Genomic DNA, 22,723 nt, shown 5'->3' on the forward strand with positions numbered 1-22,723 from the left:
CATTTTCCAGGATTATAACCCCCACAATATTTCAGGGTTCACCATACACTGTAATAAGACGATGTTGAGTCGCAGTTTTGGAGATTCATATAACCACTGATATTGTACTCTCTCTCACATGCTATATATAAAATAGATATATGAGATGGTTCTTGGAAGTAATATCAAGTTTATTTGTGTTCTCGTCTTGAAGTATATAATTCAATTTAAATAAATGGTTTAAAGGCATATAAATAAGTTAATTCCAGGTTTTACCGCCATTTTCCCCAGTGTCGATTACATCACTATATCGAACACATTTGTTGTTTAAGTTCATTATGACGTCCTTAAAAACAGTAACTTTCCTGTTTGGAATGACTTTCAATTTGGTTTGACTATAAGGCAGGCAGAAAGAGTAGAAATATTACCTCGCTCCTCTCTGCGCATGTGCGGTCAGGACAAATTCAGACCAATGTACGGTAAAACGAAAGACTCGTCTTCCTATTAATGTTCAAAATATAACATCTATCTATAATTCCAGCAGTGTGTGTGTGTGTGTGTGTGTGTGTGTGTGTGTGTGTGTGTGTGTGTGTGTGTGTGTGTGTGTGTGTGTGTGTGTATGTTTGTCTGCGACCGCAGTTTCTCGACGACCACCGATCCGATCGGAATGAAACTTGCCAGGAATATTGCCGGGGCCCCGCAGATGTGCCTTTTCGAGGTTTGATATCGATCGGACGAGCGGTTCCCAAGTTACGGCCATTTATCTGTCGACCAATGACAGGACACGATGCTATGACATCACGAATGATGTCACAAATAATGTTTATTTTTTATTTTATTTTTTTTTGCACGATTGAAACTTGCCAGGAATATTGCTGGGGACCCGCGGATGTGCCTTTTCAAGGTTTGCTATTGATGTCTGTGTGTCTTAATATTAATGTCTGTGTGTTTGATAGGGGGGAGAGAGAGGGGGGCATCACGATTCAAGAGAGGGGGAGGGAGGCGGTGCAAGAGAGGGGGCGAGAGGGGAGGAGAGTTATATAGATTATCTATATATAATTATAGATAGGCGAGAGAGAGGGGGCGTCACAATTCAAGAGAGGGGGAGAGAGGAGGGTCCAGAGAGGGGGCGAGAGAGGGGGGCGAGAGAGGAGGACGAAAGGGGGGTGAGAGATAGGGGGCGTCACAATTCTTCTTCTTCTTCGTTTGATACGACGTCACAATTGATGCTGGGGACCTGATACTGCAGGCACGAAGCTGCACATACTGGCCCGCCCCTACGGGCCCGCCCCTAAGGGCCCGCACTAGTTATATTTAAATAAGCTGTTCCTCCATTATACACTGACAATAGTCAACTGATGGACGGACAAACATGAACCCATTGCTTAACACCGCTTTTCGCTTTGCGTGCTTCAGGTAAAAACTGGATGGTGTAAGCAACTGGACAAGGTGAGCAAAAAACAACGCTCGGTCCCCAACACCATACCCACACATTTACAACACCCAACGGGAATTTCACCAATAATGCAACCCACACATCACCATGTCCAACCCGGACACAAACCCAGCCATGTCTGTACCTCGGAAACATAACAAGAAGTGCATGCACGCACACACACACACATAAATAACTAGAACAGGCACTCGGAAGAGCGCATACCTTCGCTGCCGCAACTTTTTTCCGGGCACATTTGAAAAACGTCATTTTAAAACGTCCATGACGTCACAACCGTCAGTCCGATTGACATCAAATTTGGTGTGTAACCTCCTTGAAGGCAGTCCAACAAAATGGAATGATAAACACTGAAAAATTAAAAAGTTGAAAAATGACATCATCTTTTGACGTCATTTTGACGCACTTCCGGGGACGTCACGTCCAATCGGGGACTACCATTCTGAAAGCTCGTAGTTCACTGAACGTTTTAACGTTGGTTTCATGTCAATAGCTCTATTAGATCTGAAGCTTTGCCTACAAGTATATTTTGACCTTGAGTGTGACCTCGACCTTGACTACAGAGTTAATTGGCAAAACCTGTACATCAATAAACAGATATTTTGGTACTGATCCTAATGCCTGGATTTGGGAGACTTTGCTTTATAAATTATATAGATATTTGAATGTAAAATATCAGGACATTTTAGCCACAATTGAAAAACGTCATGTTCAAACGTCAATGACGTCATAACGGTCAGTCCAATCGAAGTCAAATTTGGTGTGTGACGTCCTTAAGGTAAGTCCTACAAAACGGTATGATCAAAACTGATGAGATCGAAAATTGAAAATTTACGTCATCTTGTGACGTCATTTAGACGCACTTCCGATGACGTTACGTCAAATCCGACGCTACATATCCGAAAGGTATCTCGTCATGGAACAATATGGCGGTGGTTGCATGTCGATAGCTGTATTATGAAGGAAGTTATGCTCAAGAGTGTTTTTGACCTTTTCATGACCTTGACCTTTGACCCGATCGCTCCCAACATCTAATCAAATCGTCCTTGGATACTCACGAATCATCCCACCAAATTTCATGCAATTCGGTTTAATACTTTCTGAGTTATGCAAATAACAAACAAACACACATATTCACAAATAAATAAATACACAGCGACCAAAACATAACCTTTCGCAGAATGCGAAGGTAATAATCATGACAAATAACGTGGACCATCGATGATGCAATTGGCATTTGTTGCTTAGGGATTGGCAACATTTCAAAAAAATACCCCCGAGCGGGAGTGCCGGTCATCTCTGCCAGAGGTCGAAAGTAACTCTGTGCCAGACTGGAATACGGGCAGTTCATAAAGTACGTACGCTCTACTTCCGGGTTTCAAAACCACCCACCCCCCTCTGTATGCAGGCTAGTGACCACCCACCCACCCCCTCATACATCGCTAATCGCTTGCAAAGCCAGCAGTTCCTTATGAACGATGTTCGTAAGTCATGACAATGCAGTCCCTAGCGGTGCAATTTACCTTTTTTTTAATATCACAGCATGTCATTTATGAAAATTAAAGTACAAATTGACATTCAAGACAATGTTAATGTCATAAATGAAAGTAAGTGTGCATATAAACTTGTGTTCCATTGTTTTAGTTAAATCTGACAAAAGCTTTAAATGTAATATTTGTCTCTGAGAGTTTCGGTTCTTAAGTTTTTGTATGTACTTTATGAACGGGCCATACGGGGAATCAGAGCGAAGTTTGAAGGGCTATAAAATCGGAACTAGAGCAAATTTCAAAAAAAAATGGCTTGTGTTGTTTTAGATAATAGTCCATAGTATCTGAATCGCTAATAACATTTGATCTTCTTGATAAATGAGGGAGGAGATAAGATTTGAAATCGACGATTTTTGCAACTTTGACAGCCTCATGACGTTGACCTCGACCTTGGACGACCTTGAAAGCTATATCGTTGTGCATGTCTCATCGACCTCTATCCATTCCACTATTGGTTATTTGTCTCCACTCGGTTTGATTGTGGACGGACGGACGGACAGACTTCGAGACTGTTATTATGAGGTCATCTCCACTGAGATGAGAGAGATGACCTAAAAACAAAAAGCTCCTCAACTGACCTCTCACACTGGCATGTGACAGGAAATTGTCACCTCGGAAATAAAAGCAGACACGTGCCAAGGCTCAGGGTCCATGGTCTGAGGAAGCAGCGAGCTTACAAGCTACCCTACGAGGGAAGTGGGTGAAACGTCGCACGACACCAGATCTGCTCTTGCTCATTTATTACTAGGTTAACAGGGTAGATCTAGTTACTTTCTGGTTGGATGTGCCTTTTTTTGGATGAAAAAAAATGATATACTTTTTTTTAAAGAAGAAGGCGCCTGAGTAAGCCAGCTGTGAAGACGGTGAAACGTCGCCTGAGACCAGGACTGCTCATGCTTATTGCTCAAATTAGCAGAGAAGATCTAGTTTTACTTGTGGTTGGAAGCACCTACTTCTTCGTTAAAAATGTGCAACCACAACAAAAATATATACACACATACAAAAACAGACATGACAGAAGTAGATAAACACCTTAAAATTTCTTCATTTCATCTGTATAACGCAGTTTTACTCAGTAATTTGTACTAATATTCGACTATTTATTTGCAGAAACGAGTTCATGGGTCGTGTATGACAATTAACTATGCCTCGAACGTGCCAAGGCACATAACCAGGTAGCACATAACCTTTCCGATTTTCAAAGAGGACGAATTGTTGGCCATTTGGAAGGTGGAGTCAGCCAGCATCAGATAGCTCACAACCTTGGCATTCCGTTTTCTACAGTCAATCGGTCGATTGTGCAATTCACCAGCAAAGGAAAAGAATTCACAGCTTCCCGTTCTGGTCGATCTGGGCCCTCAGAAAGGTGTCTTTGAGCTGTTGCAAGGCAGCAGATGTTGCAGAGGAGGTCCAAGATAGCTCAAGAACTGCCGTGCGGTACCTTCATCAACTGGGCTTCTATGCGAGAGCAGCTAGGAGAAACCTCTTCTTCGACCAGCCAACATTCAAAGGAGAAATAAGTGGGCTGATGAGATGGCCAAAAGACCCTTGGAGTTTTGGCAAACTGTAATTTTTTCAGATGAGTCCCACTTTGTTCAATTTTCTGACAGTGGACACGTATGGGTCTGGAGACTTCCCAGTCAAGTTTTCTTTGAAGCGATTGCAGCTAACTGTCAAACACTGTGGTTTTTTTAGTGATGATGTGGGGAGCAATCTGGAGCACTGGTCGGTCAGAGCTTGTGGAGTGTGTTGGCAACATCAACTCTACGATATACATTTCTATCCTCGAGGATGGACTTCTACCAGTCTTCTCCACTGGTCAGATGGTCAAAAACAACACTCTGTTCATGGAAGATGGAGCTCCATGCCACACTGCAAAGAAGACCAAAGAATGGCAGGACAGAAATGGGATCAAGCGACTTCCATGGCCAAGTCAGTCTCCTGACATGAATCCCATTGGACACCTCTGGACCATATTGGATCGAGCTGTGTGGAAAAAGTCAAGGAAAACAACATCACGGGCAGAATTCCTCAACCTTTTGCGTGAAGCCAGGGCAGAAATCCCACAAGAGAAAATTTCAGAACTCATTAGTTCTATGTCTGAAAGAGTAAAAGCGTGGAAATCTGCAAATGGCAATTCCACCAAATACTGGAGGATGTATTGAAATGGATCAAATGTACTTCAAATGTTCAATAAATAAATTCTTTTAAAATCATGGTGTCTATTTACTTGTCATGTCTCTGTACTTATATGCACATATATATATATATATATATATATATATATATATATATATATATATATATATATATATATATATATATATATATATATATATATATATATGTGTGTGCGGAGGGCGGAGGGCGGAGGGCGGAGGAGGGCGGAGGAGGGCGGAGGAGCTCCTTGTGAGCCAACGGCCATCCATATCTAGTGCCCAACTGTGTCTGCGGACGTCCTCCTGCAGTTGGGTTACTTCCTATTAGGAGGTTGGTGGCAGGATTTGCACTCCGGCCACCGTAAAACCCTTCATTCCGCAAAATGCAAAAACGCAAAAAAATCTGAAAACCCACTCCGTGGGAGTACCTCCTGTGCAGCTTCCCTTCGCAGGGCAGCTCACCGGATGACGGGATTGGGGCAAAGCCTTCGGGACCCCCAATCTTTGATGAGAGGAGGGAAACCACGGGGTAACATCCCTGGGTCAGATTGCGGGAGAGTGTGTCGGAGTGGTGCTGAGGTGTCGTCCACCAGACGGCGGTCTCCTTGGGTTAACCTGAGGCGGTCCCTTCGGGTGGGTGCCTGGAATGTCCTATCCCTAAGAGAGGATGATCACCTGTCTCTGTTATCATCTGAGCTCAAGCGTTTGGACATCGGGATTGCAGCTCTCTCTGAGGTTCGGAGACCGGATTGCGGCGAGATAATGGTGGGTGGTTACACCTACTATTGGTCTGGTCGCTCTGATGGTTACCATACCCAAGGAGTTGCTGTAGCTGTGTCCAATAAGCTGACCCCAATGATAATTGAGGTAACACCGGTCAACGAGCGTATTATGAGATTAAGGATTCGTCACTCCTTAGGTGTCATTTCCCTGGTCTCTGTTTATGCTCCGACTGAGGTGAGTGATCTCACCGTGAAGGATGCATTCTACGCCACACTCGAGTCTGTGGTTGATCAGTGCCCCAGACGAGATACACTTCTAGGGATTTCAATGCATCGACTGGAACTGATAGGGATGGTTATGAGGTGTGTGTTGGTCCCCATGGGTCAGGAACTATGAACCAGAATAGCACTAAGTTCCTTGACTTTGCAAGAAGTCATGGACTTAGGGTGGCTGGTTCATGGTTTCAGCGCCCACAAGCTCATCGCTGGACTTGGTATTCCAACGCTGGCGGTGTGGCAAAGGAGATTGACCATGTCCTCATTGACGGTCGTTGGAAGATGATCCAAAACTGCAGGGTCTACCGGAGTGCTTAGTTCCTCAATACTGACCACAGGCTTGTTTGTAGCAACTATAAAGCTGCACCTTAAATCCTGGAGAATGGTACCATCCCAGCCTAGGCTGGATGTTGCCAAGCTCAGGGATGAGAGAGTAGCTGAGGAGTTTGCGAACACGCTGAGTGGACACTTGGGGGGTCTGGGTGCTTTGGGGAGTCCTGAAGAGTTGTGGAGCGCCTTCAAGACCACCGTCCTTGATGTTGCCGGTGGATGCCTTGGAACTCACCTCAGGGCAAAGAAGAATTTTGTCTCTCAAGGGACACTGGATACCATTGACCAGAGTCACAGGGCCAGGCTGAATGGCAGAGCTGAGCTGTTCAGGGAGCTGAGGCATAAAACTGTACATGGACTGAGGGTGGACAAGGAGGCCTATGTGAGAGGATTCTGTGAGGGGGTAGAGCATCACCTGTGGACAAGTGATTCTCGTCCCGCTTACAGGGGAATTCGCGCATTACGTTCATCCAAGCCCATCCCTCGGAGCACTGCAGTTCGAGCAGAGAGTGGTAGGCTCTTGACAGAGGAGTCTGAAGTGAAGGCCCGCTGGGCCGGTTACTTTGAGCGGTTGTACCAGGCTGATCCCCAAGCTGTCGAGTTGGATGTCAAGGGTGTTACAATCCCTGTTGCTGACCCTCGAATCAACTGTGGTCCACCTTCGCTTGTGGAAACAAGGGCTGCGGTGAACCAGTTGAAATGGGGCAAAGCTCCAGGGATCTGTGGCATCCATGCCGAACTTCTCAAGGCTGGTGGAAATGCTGCACTCGTGTCGTTGCATGCAGTTTTGTGCTCTGCCTGGAACACAGGCATCATCCCAACTGACTGGAAGAGGGGCCTTGTTGTCCCTCTCTGGAAAGGGAAGGGTGATCGCCAAGACTGCAACAACTACCGAGGGGTGACGCTGCTCTCAGTGCCGGGCAAGGTCTTTGCTCGGATAATTCTTGATAGGGTTCGCCACCATCTGCTTGAGCACCAGCGTCCAGAGCAGTCAGGCTTTACACCAAAGAGGTCAACGATTGACCGTATCCTTGCACTTCGTGTCCTCACCGAACGCAGACGAGAGATTTGGCAGGGGCTGCTTGCAGCCTATGTTGATCTCTGTAAAGCGTTCGATTCAGTGAATCGGGATGTCCTCTGGAGGATTCTTGGTCTTCGTGGGGTGCCACCAAAACTGATCGATCTGAGGTCTGAACTCTACTCTGGTACCGAGAGTGCTGTGAAGTGTGGTGGTACCATCTCTGACTTATTTCCAGTTGTTACTGGAGTTTGTCAGGGATGTGTACTTGCCCCCACACTTTTCAGCACTTGTATGGACTGGATTTTAGGGAGGATGTCGGAGAGATCAAGTTGCGGTGCATCGTTTGGGAATGTCAAGATCTCGGACCTTGATTTTGCAGATGATGCAGTCATCTTTGCGGAGACTTTAGACATCCTCTTGGGGGTCCTGGAGGTGCTGAATGAGGAGTCGGAGCCGTTGGGATTACGGGTTTCTTGGGTCAAAACTAAGATCCAGGCTTTCGGTGACATCTTGGATGCTGCTGTCCTGTCTGTGTCTGTTTGTGGTGAGGATGTTGAGGTCGTGGAGAGATTCACTTACCTTGGCAGTGATATTCATGTCTCTGCTGGCTGCGAGTCAGAGGTCAATAGACGTCTGGGTCGGGCCTGGGGAGTCATGGATTCACTGGATCATGGGGTGTGGCGCTGCCGGTACCTGTGCGAGGAGGACGAAAGTCCGAGTCTTCAGGTCCTTGGTACTTCCAGTCTTGCTCTATGGGTGCGAGACTTGGACTCTGACCAAGGATCTGAGACGGAGACTTAATTCCTTTGGTACCAGGTCTCTTCAGAGAATCCTAGGCTATCACTGGTCGGATTTTGTGTCCAACGAGCGGTTGCTGAGAGAGACTCGGATGAGATTTGTTACCTGCATAGTCCGTGAGCGTCAGTTGCGGCTGTATGGACATGTGGCTCGTTTTCCTGACGCTGATCCTGCTCACCAGATTCTCTCAGCGAGGGAGTCTCATGAGTGGAGGAGGCCAGTGGGCCGAACACGTGCCTCATGGTTGCAGCAGGTTGACCATCATCTCAAGGACATGGGGATGGCCAGACGGAGGCCCCTGGAGTACCGGCGGAAAGTGGACGCAGCGACGCGCTGTTCTGGCACATGCTCCCATACCTGACCTGATATATAGATATATATATATATATATATATATATATATATATATATATATACATATACATATATACATATATATATATATATATATATATATATATATATATATATATATACATATACATATATACATATATATATATATATATATATACACATCTTCTTCTTCTTCTTTCGGCTGCTCCTGTGAGGGGTCGCCACAGCGGATCATCCGTATGATCCACATAGTGATTTGGCACATGTTTTACGCCGGATGCCCTTCCTGACGCAACCCTGGTCGCCTCTTATGACACAGGGATATATACATATACATATATATATATATATTTTTTTTTTAAGAAGAAGAAGGCACTTCCAACCAAAAGTAAAAAAAACGACATTAACTCCGTTAATTTGAGCAAAAAAAGCGAAAGCAGACCCGGTCTCAGGCAACGATTCGCCGGGTTCGCAACTGGCTTCACAGGCACAATAGACCGAGCTGTGAGGGATAAACAACACAGGTTGATTTTAGCAGTGTGGCACCTGATTAGCCGGGAGGTGGTCTAACTGGGGAGACGGTGGACATACCCACACAATACACACCTCTGTTACAAATGGCGAAAACTGGATAGTGCAAACGGCTGGATAAGGTGAGCAACAACACTCTATCCCAAACACCACATCCACGTCTGCACAACACCCAACGGGAACCCCAACACTCACACAACCAACACCTCATCATGTCCAACCCAGACATAAAACCAGCCGTGTTCGTGCCCCGGAAACACAAAAACAGCAACAAGCGCACACATGTGTTCACCCACACACATACAGCACCAGATCACGTGTAAGCAAAACAATTAAAAAAAAAAAAAAAAAAAGCAGAGCACCCCTTCAATGATGGGATGTGATGTTTGTTTTTGCTTTTGCAAAAAAAAAACAAACACCCCTCCATTTCACCTCAAGCACCAGCACGTGACCGGAAATTAGCGGTCGTATTGAAATTAAAACCCGACACGTGCTGAGGGTCAGGGTCCATTGTGTCTGATGAAGCCGGCGAAACGTTGCCGAAGACTGGGTCTGCTCTCGCTTTTTTTGCTCAAATTAAAAGGAGTCGATCGAGTTTTTTTACTTTTGGTTGGAAGCGCCTTCTTTAAAAATGTGTAGTCCCAACCGCCCCAATATTATATATATCCGGCTGCACGGAGGCTTGGTTTGGAGGATCGCTTGAGGACGGGAACTCTGCACTGGGCCGCGCTATGAGAGGGTGTAGGCAGCCCGGAATCATGGTGAAACCCAATCCTTATCCCTGTGTCGTAAGAGGCGACCAGGGTTGTGTCAGGAAGGCCATCCGGCGTAAAACCTGTGCCAAATCAGTATGCGGATCATAACGGATGATCCGCTGTGGCGACCCCTAACGGGAGCAGCTGAAAGACGAACAAAATATATATAGATATACATACGAGGTGTGTTCAAAAAGTATCCAAACTTAATTTTTCGTGCGTAAACAAATGAAGCTAGGGAGGCATGGTTTGGTGCACTTATGTAGGCGATCCTAATCCGTATGCGTAAATATTTTCCCGCCTGCAGAAGCCGACAGACCGCTGATGAGTGAGGAAGTGTAAGTGAGCGCCGTCAGATTTTCGTTTTTGACAAAATGACGGATCACTGTGATCTCATCGCCAGTGATCACTGTGTTGAAGAAGTTGGGATCGCTGTTCACAGTCTCCAGCATGTCCTGTGCGATCTCCAAACGGAGTTGCTTCTGCTCGATCGTGAGCAGCTTTCGCACGAACTTCGCTGAGATTCTCCTTAAGCCCAAATCCTCAGTCACAATGGAATGAACGGATCCAATGCTGACGCCCGCCTCGTCTGCAAATTCTCTGATCGTGATTCGACGATCCTGCATCAGCAGGGTCCTCACTTGGTCAATGACGATCTCATTTCGGGATGTTGAGGGCCTACCAGAACGTGCTTCACTTTCCACTGATGTGCGACCATCTTTGAAGCAGTTGTACCACTCTTTTATCTGTGTGGTGCCCATTGCTTCGTTCCCGAAGGCCTGTTGAATCTTGCGGATCGTTTCCACTTGGGAATCGTCAAGCTTTACACAAAATTTGATGCAGTAGCGTTGTTCAAGTTTTTCCGTCATTTTGTCAAAAACGAAAATCCGACGGCTCTCACTTACACTTCCTCACTCATCGGCGGTCTGTCGGCGACTGACAGCTTCTGCAGGTGGGAAAATATTCACCCATATGGATTGGGATCGCCTACATACGTGCACCAAACCACGCCTCCCTAGCTTCATTTGTTTACGCATGAAAAATTAAGGTTGGATACTTTTTGAACACACCTCGTATAGTTACGGTTGTAGGGGTAGATGGAGGAATTGCATAGGATTAGATCTTAAGTAGGGTGGTCGAGCATTTACCACTGAAGCACACGCAGACAATGACAGGTTAATTCCTTTGGGAATTATAATCTCCCAGTCTGTATAAGTTCGGAAAATGCTGGATCAATGGAAGGAAATGACAATCACGAGCAGATTGAAACGTCAACAAGGAATATATTATGAAAAAAAATAAACTGAAGGACTTTTTATTTCTTTATCCATAAAATGGATGAATTCAAATCAATCAAATGTTCAATCAACAAGATAATCTCAAACAAATAAAGAATTCAACAAGCATTTATAGAAAAATGGACAATGAGCAGATGCTTATCACTGTCTTATTAACAATTAAATAGAAGACAAGGGTACCCAGCAGATCATTCAGGGGGAAAAGAAAACCGGTCTCGGCTTACTAATGCAGAAGATGTCGTGCGTCTACCAAGATGACCCAAAATGTGTGAGAGTGCCTTGATCTACCTCTCCAAACGAGCTCTCCACAGCCCGGCTCGTTTCCGCTGCCAGCACGCTGCCTCGCCATGCAACCACCCGCAATCAGGCTCGAACATCAATCGACGTCACGTCGTCAGCCCCAGGAACTATGAACGCCAGGAACCAGGAATGATAGGAACGCCAAGAACCAGGAACCGAGCAGAACTAGCAGGAACAGTCCAACTGTCCCCACCCATCAGCAGGATCTCACCAACTGCAAACAAGGCAGTCCTGCCATCCTTTTATAGGCGACCAGTGTGGGCAGAGCCCAAAGCAAGACTTTAGCCAAATCCAGCTTGCCTATTGGCGTATCGCTGCATGTGACCTCCAACCGTCCATTCTCGCGGTCATCCTCTCCTCACCATCGAACGAGATGCAACTCCCAATTAACATGGTCCTGGCTTACGACGCCGTGCTTGGGGTGCTGGACGAACGCCAGAAAGCAGCCATTTGCCAGAACAACCGAGCGAAAACGCGAAGCGCTCACAAAACATCAACGGGCAATTATCACCTCTTTGTTCAGCCCGATATGAAGAAGAGCCAATTATAGTCCATAGAGCTGCTTAACGGGGTGTCAATCACCGATGGAAAAAAGGTGGGTGCCTGAGGTAAACGATGCAAGACCACAGCCATGTTTGACCATCAGAATGAACTGGCCAGGAAAAGCTTGCAGTGTGAGGACTCAAATGTCCTATAAGTAAAATGTGAAAATGATAACCAAAATAAAATGTGGAAATAAATCGTGCATTTCCAAGCCAATGTGTCTTGATGGAAAGGGAATAGAATGAGTCTCCGTTGGGCTAACGGCTATCTTATCGCGTGCACGAACGGTGAATATCGCTCATGCGGAAATGAAAACCGACGTAAAATCATACGTCATGAACGTGTCGTAAAGAGGAAAAGGATATCCCATAAGAAAGAAAGGGAACGTGTTCTCTACCCTTCTCCAATGCAGAGAGTTAGAATCCTACCAGACAAGGGGATGGGTCTATTCTGAACATGCATTTATGGAAATAACTGTCTGAGCAACTGGATGTTTTGTGCACTACTCAGATCCGATTCTGAAATCCACAACAATTTAAGCAAATGAAAATAAAAAATGAAAATAAATAAATGAAAAAAAATCTTCATCAAATGCAGGCGTGCAACCCAATACAATGGGGAAGCATGGTTCGTATTGTTACACAATGCGTAAGAATACCCCGCGAGTATACATATATACACAAGCATGCAGGGCAGAACAGTTGATTTCCGGATTGGACATGCTGCAATGACATTTTTGGTAATGGAATGCAGTTTAGAATCACATGCAATCCATTTGGTCTTATCTGGAGCAACTCCTTTGTGCTTCCGACTCTTGATCCCCGATCCTGTTCTCTCAACTTTTGATATATATTGACCCTCTCCCTTTCACTGGTGAACCCTGCCATCCCCTTTTCCTCCATCCATACATCCATCCCAGACATCACCCCCCACCCACGTGTACATGCATAATACCTTCTCTCAATACTCAGCACTCTATCTTTCACTGTTTTGAAGAAGCACTCATGCTCAACATCTCACTTCACCCTCCTTCCCACCATTATTAGCCTACCACCCTTGCAATTTGGTTGAGAGGATTTATCATGCAATGTGCAAGTAATCTTGGTCATTGGTAATGCATACACACATAAATCACCTTTGTTCCTGGAGGAAGGTGAGTGTTCAAGATGGGCACTGCTTGGTACTCCATTGCCTGGATCTGCTGGATGCCATCTGTCAGTTCTAACATGAGCATACGCTCGGTTTTCCCCTCCCATGCCTAAGAAACATGAAAAACACATTCCAAAGCAAGTAAATCTCAAGTGAAGTCTGAATAATTTCTGACTAACATCTTCAAAATTAAAATGATCAAACTACAATTGCTCGAGGAGATTTGGGTGCACAATTGCAGCATGGCACAGGTACATCATCAGGGAGGTTGGTGAAGAGCAGACAGAAGGGGGTTGGGTGGGAAGGAGCGGAACACCGGATCGTCAAACCTCAAGCATTGCTGGTGCAGATGTGACATGCTCGTTTGAGGTGCACTTCTCACGAAGCTTCTGGAGCTGTGAGAAAGCAGGTTGACTGATGTCCATTATGGAATCCATCTGAAAGTAACAAAGATTGCATTAAATAATTTGCTAAGTTAGTTCAGGTCAGGTCAGGTCAGGTATGGGAGCATGTGCTGAGACAGCACGTCACTGTGTCCACTTTCCACCGGTACTCCAGAGGCCACCGTCTGGCCGTCCTCCAGGAAGATGCCTGGCCCATCCCCATCTCCTTGAGAAACTGATCAACCTGCTCTAACAAGGCATGTGGTTGGCCTGTTGGCCTCCCACCCATGAGCTTCGCTCACAGAGAGAATCTGGTGTGCAGGATCAGCGTTAAGAAAACGAGCCACATGTCCATACAACCACAGGTGATGCTCACGGACAACACAGAAAATAAATCTAATCAGAGTCAAGTTCTCACATCCGCAGAGCAAGAGTGGAAGCACGAAGGACTTAAAGACTCATGACTTTCGTCCTGCACAAGTACCGACAGTGCCATAACCTATGATACAATGAATCCACAACTCCCCAAGCCCTATCCAGACATCTATCGACCTCTGGCTCACAACGTGCGGAGATATGAATCCATCTGTGACCTCAACATCCTTGCCACAAACAAAGTCAAGATAGCAGCAACCAAGACACCATGGAAAGCATGGATCTTAGTCTTGCAAAGGAAACCTGTAATCCCAGTGACTCCGAATCCTCATTCAGCACCTGGAGGGCCCCATAAGGATATCCACAGTCTCTGCAAATATCCCGATATTCCCAAATAATGCAATGCAGCTTGATTTCCAACATCCTCCCCAGAATCTGGTCCATAAAAGTGCTGAAGAGTATGCAGGCCAGTACACATCCTTCACGAACTCCAGTAACAACGTGTGGCCCTAAATGAAGTTCTTTCATCCCCTCTTCCTGTCCAGGCTGGAGTTCCTCAAGGTAGCGTTCTGGGCCCTGCTCTTTTTCTGGTTTGCATCAATGATCTCTCCGACGCTCTGGAAAATCCTCTATATCTCTGAGCTGATGATTCCACCCTCTGCCGTACCTGCCGTACTCCACCCATCGGTCATCCCTCAGCCGGCAAGCAGCAGCTTCTTCGCTCACTGCAGATCTGGATAAAATCACAAACTGGTTCAACACGTGGAACATGTCTTTTAATCCAGACAAATCTCACACTCTCACTATGTCTCTTCGAAAGGACCGTTTAGAAAACCCACCCATCCACTTTCTCAACAATCCTCTGAAATAAGTCATTTCTTTCAAGCTTCTGGGTCTCAGGGGAAAGCTCAGACCCAGTCTCAGGCAAAGGAAACCTTTCCTGGGAAAGCAACATTTCAAACCTTGCCTCCAAAGTCAGTCGCCGACTGGGAATCCTCTGTCGTGCAAAGTCCTTCCTCGGCCCTCCTGAGCTCCTGACCACTTACAAAGCTTTTGTCCATAGCCTGATGGAGTATTGCTCTCCCCTCTGGGCTGGTGCTCCTGCCTCCCACCTTTCTCGGCTTCACGTTGTAGAAACCAGGGCATTTCGGATCATCGGCATCTCCCGCAATGAGGCGAGTCTTTGGGCCTCTCACTCAATCACCGCAGGTTGGTCGGTGGTCTTTCTGTCTTCTACCGTCTCCTCTCCAGCCTTGCACCCCCTGCTCTCTCTGCGATTTGTCCCCACCACATTTCCTCAGGGCGCTCAAGGTCAGCCAACAACCCCCTTCTGGTAAAACGACCAAAATCACGAATCACTGCACACCTTCACTCTTTCATTCCTCTTTTTTCCCGCCTTTGGAATAAACTCCCTCACTCTATTCTTTCCCATTCTTCCCTCCAGGCTTTCAAAACAGCTGTTCACCACCACCTCTGATCATCCCCCATCCAAATCCTTGATCTTTTCTACCCCCGATAATCCACCCAAGCCCACCTCCTTCAATTTCCCTGCTTTCCTTCCTGAAAGTCCCTGTAATGTCCATCTTCTATTCCCCATGTTCCCCATCCCATCCCTCTCCCTTCCACAGATCTCCTAATGTGTCTGTTCCCCACTGTTTTGTCCCTCCCACTCCCGCCCCTCGTCTCATGCCTCCTTGATGTGTGTTGTGTGTTAGCTCTCACACGAGCCTCGACAAGGTATACAAAAAAAAAAAACTGGAAATAAGTCAGAGATGGTACCACCACACCTCACAGCACTCTTAGTACCAGAGTATAGTTCAGAAATCAGATTGATCAGTTTTGGTGGCACAACACAAAGACCAAGAATCCTCCAGAGGGCATCCCGATTCAATGAATTGAACGCTTTGCGCAGATCAATTTCAGCTGTGAGCAGCCCATTGGAACTGTCGCCTGCATTCAGCGAGGACCCGAAGAGCAAGGACACGGTCAATCATTCACCTCTTTAGTGGAAAACCCGACTGCTCTGTGAACTGGTGCTCAAGCAGATGGTGGCAAACCTTAATTATCCAGGCAAAGACCTTGACGGCACTGAGAGCAGCGTCACCCCTCAGTAGTTGCAGTCCTGGTGATTACCCTTCCCTTTCCAGAGGGGGACAACAAGGGTCCTCTCCCGGTCAGTTAGGATGACAACTGTGCTCCAGAGCACAGAACTGCATGCAACGACACAAGTACAGCATTTCCACCAACCTTGAGAAGATCAGCATGGATTCCACAGATCCCAGGAGCTTTTCACCCTTTCAACCGGTTCACCACAACTGCTGTTTCCACAAATGTAGGTCGTTCACAGTTCATTGAAGGTTCAGTAATTGGGATAGTAACACCCTTGAAATCCAACAACAGCTGATGGCTCAACCTGGTAAGCTGCTCAAAGTAAATGGCCCAGCAGGTCTTCACTTCAGACACCTCTGCCAAAAGCTCACCAACCTCCGCTCTAACTGAAGTACACCGAGGGATTGGCTTGGAGGAATGCAATGCACAGATTCCTCTGCAAACAGGATGAGAATCACTTCACCACAGGTGATGCTCTACCCCCTACACAGATGCCGAGCATGTAAACCTCTTTGTCTGCCTTCAGAGAATGTACAGTTTCACGTATGAGCTACCTGAGCAGCTCAGCTCTGCCATAAAGTCTGGCCCTGTGACTGCTCAATGGTATCCAGTGTCCCTTGGGAGACAAAGTTCTTCTTCACCTGAGGGTAGGTTCCAAGACAACCACCAGCACCATCAATGATGGTAATCTTGAAGGCACTCCACAACGATTCAGGATACCCTTAAACACACAGACACCCCCCCCCCCAACCAAGTCCCCACAAACTCAACTACACTCAGATCCTTGAGCTTGCCATCATCCAGCCAAGGCTGGGATAGTACCATTCTCCCAGATGTGAGCTGCAACAAGCCTGTGGTCTGTATTGAGGAATTGAGCACTCCAGTCGACGCTGCAGTTCTGGATCATCATCCAGCGACCATCAACGAGCACATAGTCAATCTCCTTTGCCACACCACCAGCGCTGGAATAACAAGTCCAGCGATGAGACCATCAACCAGCCACCCTCATTCCACGACTTCTTGAAAGTCAAGGAACTTGATCCCCATGGGTCTGGAACTGTGAACCACAATAGCACTATCACATGCCTCATAACCATCCCCAATCAGTGCCAGTTGATGCATTGAAATCCCCCAAGACGAGAAGAACATCTCACCTGGGGCACTCATCAACTACAGACTCGAGCGCGGCATAGAATGCCTCCTTCACAGCAAGATCATTCGCCTCAGTTGGAGCATATACAGAGACCAGGGAAAAGACACCCAAAGAGTGACGAATCCTCAGCCTCAGCTCGAGCAGAATGGAAGGGAACAAAATAGAAATGGAGAAACACCAACAGCAGATAAGAGGAGAGAGTGAGAAAGATATATCGTTACACACCGAGTTTCACGATCATGAAGCATTGTGTTAGACTTTGCAATTAAAGTAATTAGTTGGCATCAGGTTTTAAATACGATATCTAGGCAAGGTCATTGCCCAAATGCATCCCTACCTGCAGGGCAATTGGGCCCACAAGAGTTTCTTTTTGAACCTGAGCCAGCTCAGGGGGCAATACAGGGAAACTCAACTCTCGTAGGTCAGCCGACAGCCATTGGTCAAACACAAGCTGTTCAGTGCACTTCGATCCCTGCAGAACACGAAGCACATGCTCTACTCACCCCAGCCAATAAACGAGTCAATAGCCGTTAATGCCGTTATTTGTTGAAACATGTATGATGAGCAACGCAGTCATGACAAGTTTCTTGCCACACATCTCAGTTCAGAGTTTCTGCTGAACGAACATGCATGAGTAGCACAAAATGCAAAACCTCGCACAACACCAAACCAGAGACTTGAAGCAGCTTTCGAGATGACACTGGAGTCTTGTAGCCCCTTCAGATCACCCATTGCTCCAACATGAAACTGGAGTCCTGAAGCCCCTTTGGATTACCCGTTACTCCAAAATTAAACTCGAGACTTGAAGTTCCTTGCGAGCCTTCACAGCCCCAGGACGACGCTCGGCGAGGAATGCCATTTTGCTTTTGATGATAATGTATTGATTGTTATCCTATAGTTGTGCCAACCATCTGTGTGCAAGTAACAAGGAGGGTTGCATAATTTTTTTTAAGGGGAAAAAACAAGAGGGTGCATATTTTGAGATACAGTTTCAACTCTGTTGTTGCAAGTCCCATTACAAGCTCAACTCGTTCGTGCACAAGTATCTGATGGCAGCTTCCACTCATTCTGCTGAATGAGGATGGGGAAAACAGGTTTGAACTTCATCCTGTACGTGTTGAAGGATATTCAGTATACTGAGAAACAAGGTGAAAAATAAAACATCATTTTCTAAACCTTTGTGAAGTACAAATTCAATCCTTCACTCGAGCTTGCAAATTAATCACATGGTTGAGTTCCTGGATCCCTGAAGAGAAAGAGAACGTACTAGCGTGTAAAACTCAGGTCCTGCATACCGTGCTTACAAAATATCATTGATTGGCTGTCTCATCGTCCTTACCAAGTTAGTGTACGTAATGATTAATAAACGGATTCAAACGATTCTGTTTAAGCTTCGTTGTGAGCTCTGAAATGATCATTTTGAAATATCCTTCAGGAATTGGAGGGAGCAGTGTGGAGCAATCTCGGGATGGCGATTCCCCGATACGGTTAAACACCATAGCACAACGCACCACGGGAAAAGGTAACTAATAAAAGGAACACAGCCTTTGATATTTACAGGGTGGCCCATGCATCCATTCCCGGATTTGAACCACTCACTGTAATTCTGTTGCGAAGAAACTAAACATTTACATATCGGTACATATTTCAAGTTTTTGTGATTAAAGTTTTATTGAATTCAGAAGTGTATAAATCAAGTTATGAACTTTGATGTAATTTCCATCATTTTCAAACAGTTTGTGTGTGCACCCTTTTGCGATACTCCAAGACCATTTTCCGTCACATTCCAACCGGAGTTTCTCCAAAAGCTGCTTGAATCCGCTCGTTAAGGTTGTAATTCTCGCTGGTCGAGTTTCATAAACATTGTAATTAACAAATCCCCACGAGAAGAAGAAATCGAAATTCATCACGAATTTTGTTCAATAAAAATGACAACAAAAACTTGAAACGTGTACCCACAGTCGTGACCAAAAATATTGGCACCCTTGCACTTCCTTCAAACAATGCATCATTTCTTCCAGAAAATTGTTAAAATTTTAAAAATCTTTTGGTCTCCACACATGTATTTATTTGATTTGCAGTGGAACAAAACAAAAAAAAAAAGCTGAAAAATAACTAAATCATCACTTATTCCACAAAGAAATCCCAAAATGGCCTGGACAATATTACTGGCACCTTTTAGAAGTTGTGAGAAATAATGAGATTTCTAACAGGTGATTCTCCTTTACTTTGAAATCGAACTCACCTGTGGTGAGTTGCAGGTATCTGCAATATAAAAATCACTCATTCAACCAGTTTGAATGGAGAAAATAAGTCATTCGGCTGTTTTGTGTCACTGTGTGTACCGCAATGAGCATGGAGAAAATATAAAAATGACCGTTTTTACAGCCATTTTTCCCTGCTGTGCAGGGGTTGGCTTTTTCTTGAGGCAATGTTTTATGGTCGGATGCCCTTCCTGACGCCAACCCTGGTCGCGTCTTACGACACACAGGGATATGGTACACCTATTCTAACCGTGGCATACACCGGGACCAGTACACTGGTACTCATTTCGCCGACCTCGGAAGGATGACAGGCTGAGTCAACCCCCTGGTGTTAATTCAGCAGCCAACGGGGCTTGAACTCAGGACCCTGGGATCCCAAGCCGCCACCCTAACCACTAAGCCAACACCAGGCTTAATGAGCATGGAGAAAAGAAAGAAAACCAGAAAATTGTCTGAGGAAGTCAGACACAAGATTGTAGCCGAGCATGGACAACCTCAAGGCTACAAGTCCATCAACAGACCGAGCTGTTCCTGTGTCCACCGTACGCAATGTTATCAGGAAGTTCAAGGCCCGTGGCACTGTAGCCAACCTCCCTAGACGTGGCTGAAAGAGAAAACTTTCTTGAAGATTGCAACAAAGGATTGTTTGAATGGTGGAGAAAGCACCTCGATCAACTGCCAAACAGATTCAAGCTGACCTTCAGACACGAGGTCCGACAGTTTCAACTCGCACCATCCGTCGTCAAATCAATGAAAGAGGGTTCTATGGTCGGAGAACCAGGAGGACCCCACTGCTGAGAGAGATATATAAGAAAGCCGGACTGGAGTTTGCCAAAACACACCTGAACAAGCCAAAATCCTTCTGGAAGAATGTCCTGTTGACAGATGAGACCAAATTAGGGTTTTTTGGGAAAGGACATCATCTCTATGTTTACAGCAAACAAAATGAAGCCTTCAAAGAAAAGAACACCTTCCCAACAGTCAAACATGGAGGTTCAGTGATGTTTTGGGGTTGCTGTGCTGCCTCTGGCACTGGGTACCTTGAACGTGTGCATGGCATCATGAAATCAGGAGATTACCAAGGAGGCATCTTGGAGCGCAATGTTCAACCCAGTGTCGGAAAGCTGGGTCACCGTCAAAGGTCATGGGTCTTGCAGCAGGACAATGACCCCAAAACACACTTCAAAAAGCACCCAGGAATGGTTCAACATAAAACACTGTACTGTTCTCAAGTGGCCAGCAGTAGGTCTAGATCTAAATCCCGTTGAACACCTGTCGGGAGATCTGAAAACAGCAGTTGGGAGAAGGCACCCTTCAAATCTGTGAGAACTGGAGCAGTTTGCAGAAGAAGAGTGGGCCAAACTACCAGTGGAAAGGTGTAGGAAGCTCATTCACAGCTCGAGGAAGTGCTTGACTGCAGTTATTTTGTCCAAAGGCCGTGATACCAAATATCAAGTCAAGGGTGTCAATAAATTTGTCAGTCATTTATTTTTATTTTCTGATTTAAAAAGGATGTATTAAGTTCTGAATCAAAAAAAAGGTTCTGTAAAATTCCCCACCCCCCCAAACCATCACCTGAAACAAGCATTGGGACACACCCCAGCATCCACAGACAAGTATTCGGACGCGTGCCCCACATCCAAATCTCGGGTCACACGTACCACAGACAAGTACCATGCATCATATCCCACATCCAAGTATCGAGCCGCATCCTCTCTCACCTGCAGACAAGCATCGTGCACCACATCCCACCCCTCCCCCTAACCTGCACCCAAGCATCGGAAAACACCCCCCCCGGCCCCCCCACCTCCCCACCCGCAGACAAGAATCGAGCCGCAGGCCCTGCAGACAAGTACCGCGTGCATCACATCCCGCACCCAAGTATGAGGCAACACGCCCAGCACCTGCAAACAAATACTATCACGCCCAGCACCAAAGTATCGGGCAGCACGCGCCGCATCCAAGTATCGGGCAGCACGCGCCGCACCCAAGTATCGGGCAGCATATGCTGCACCCAAGTATCGGAGGGCATGCGCCGCACCCAAGTATCGGGCGGCATGTGCCGCACCCAAGTATCGGGTGGCACGCCCCGAACCAGAGTATCAGGCAGCACGCCCTGCACCACAGTACCCGGCAGCACACACTGCACCACAGTATCCGGCAGCACAACCCGCACCACAGTATCCGACAGCACAACCCGCACCACAGTATCCGGCAGCACAACCCGCACCACAGTATCCGGCAGCACAACCCGCACCAGAGTGTCCGGCAGCACAACCCGCACCACAGTACCCGGCCGCATCCCGCGTGTTCGCAGACGTACATCAGGCCGCACATCCGTTCCGTATTAACGTGTCACAGACCGTGAACAAACCTGTTGACCCTGCTCTTGTCGGAGCCAAGTTAGACAAGCACGGAGCCAATCATCAGGCACACGGACGTGCTTCGACAGGAGCCATCGGTTTATCGTGTGTTCGTGTGAGGCCGCCATCCACAACCTCACGTTCCCGCGGCCATTCACAGAGCGCCGTTTGTCGCGTCAACCAATCACGTGGGACACACATTCGCGACTTCCCTGTCCGATTCGCCAAACCACGTGACGTCACTCGATGTGGTGGATCGTCCCTTTAATTTTTGGGCGGAGGGATGTTAAGATCTTCTCGGTGGTTGTTGTTGTTGTGACATCTTTCGCCGGTGGCTTGTTCAAATGGTAAACCTGTTTTTACACAGTTTGAGGGAGTAACTGTGAAGGTGAAGTTTGCAGGTGTTTTGAACTTTCCTTTCAAATATCTATTTAAAAAATGTTTTTGTATTTACAAAACCATTTAAATGGTTTGATTCTAATTGTCTCTTCTCTGCACAACAGTGAGTGAGTGAGTGAGTGAGTGAATGAGCGAGTGAGTGAATGAGTGAATGAGTGAGTGAATGAGTGAATGAGTGAGTGAATGAGTGAGTGAGTGAATGAGTGAGTGAATGAGCGAGTGAGTGAATGAGTGAGTGAATGAGCGAGTGAGTGAATGAGTGAGTGAATGAGCGAGTGAGTGAATGAGTGAGTGAATGAGCGAGTGAGTGAATGAGCGAGTGAGTGAATGAGTGAGTGAATGAGTGAGTGAGTGAATGAGAGTGAATGAGTGAGTGAATGAGTGAGTGAGTGAATGAGCGAGTGAGTGAATGAGTGAGTGAATGAGTGAGTGAGTGAAAGAGTGAATGAGTGAGTGAATGAGTGAGTGAGTGAATGAGAG

General features: G+C 46.4%; 1 protein-coding gene across 4 annotated transcripts in view; it reads right to left on the reverse strand.

The window, feature by feature from the left end:
• RMI1 (RecQ mediated genome instability 1) overlaps positions 1-22,069 on the reverse strand; it is a 60,423-nt gene extending 38,354 nt beyond the window's left edge. Inside the window, exons 1-4 of one of the 4 annotated variants that reach the window (XM_085876879.1) lie at positions 21,856-22,069; positions 17,555-17,689; positions 13,527-13,634; positions 13,184-13,306 (exon numbers count right to left, since the gene is read on the reverse strand). In XM_085876879.1, the coding sequence (XP_085733005.1) occupies positions 13,184-13,306; positions 13,527-13,634; positions 17,555-17,689; positions 21,856-21,972 (483 nt within the window). In that variant the 5' untranslated portion in view covers positions 21,973-22,069. Of the gene's footprint in view, positions 1-13,183; positions 13,307-13,526; positions 13,635-17,218; positions 17,417-17,554; positions 17,690-21,056; positions 21,196-21,855 lie in introns of those variants that run through there. The other 3 variants (XM_085876881.1, XM_085876882.1, XM_085876883.1) reach the window with 3 other exon arrangements.
• Between the last annotated feature and the right edge of the window lie 654 nt (positions 22,070-22,723).

Source organism: Eptatretus burgeri, chromosome 4, assembly GCF_056783735.1.
Source record: "Eptatretus burgeri isolate ZD-2024b chromosome 4, Ebu_testis_v1, whole genome shotgun sequence".
In the NCBI taxonomy this organism is placed as follows: domain Eukaryota; kingdom Metazoa; phylum Chordata; class Myxini; order Myxiniformes; family Myxinidae; genus Eptatretus; species Eptatretus burgeri.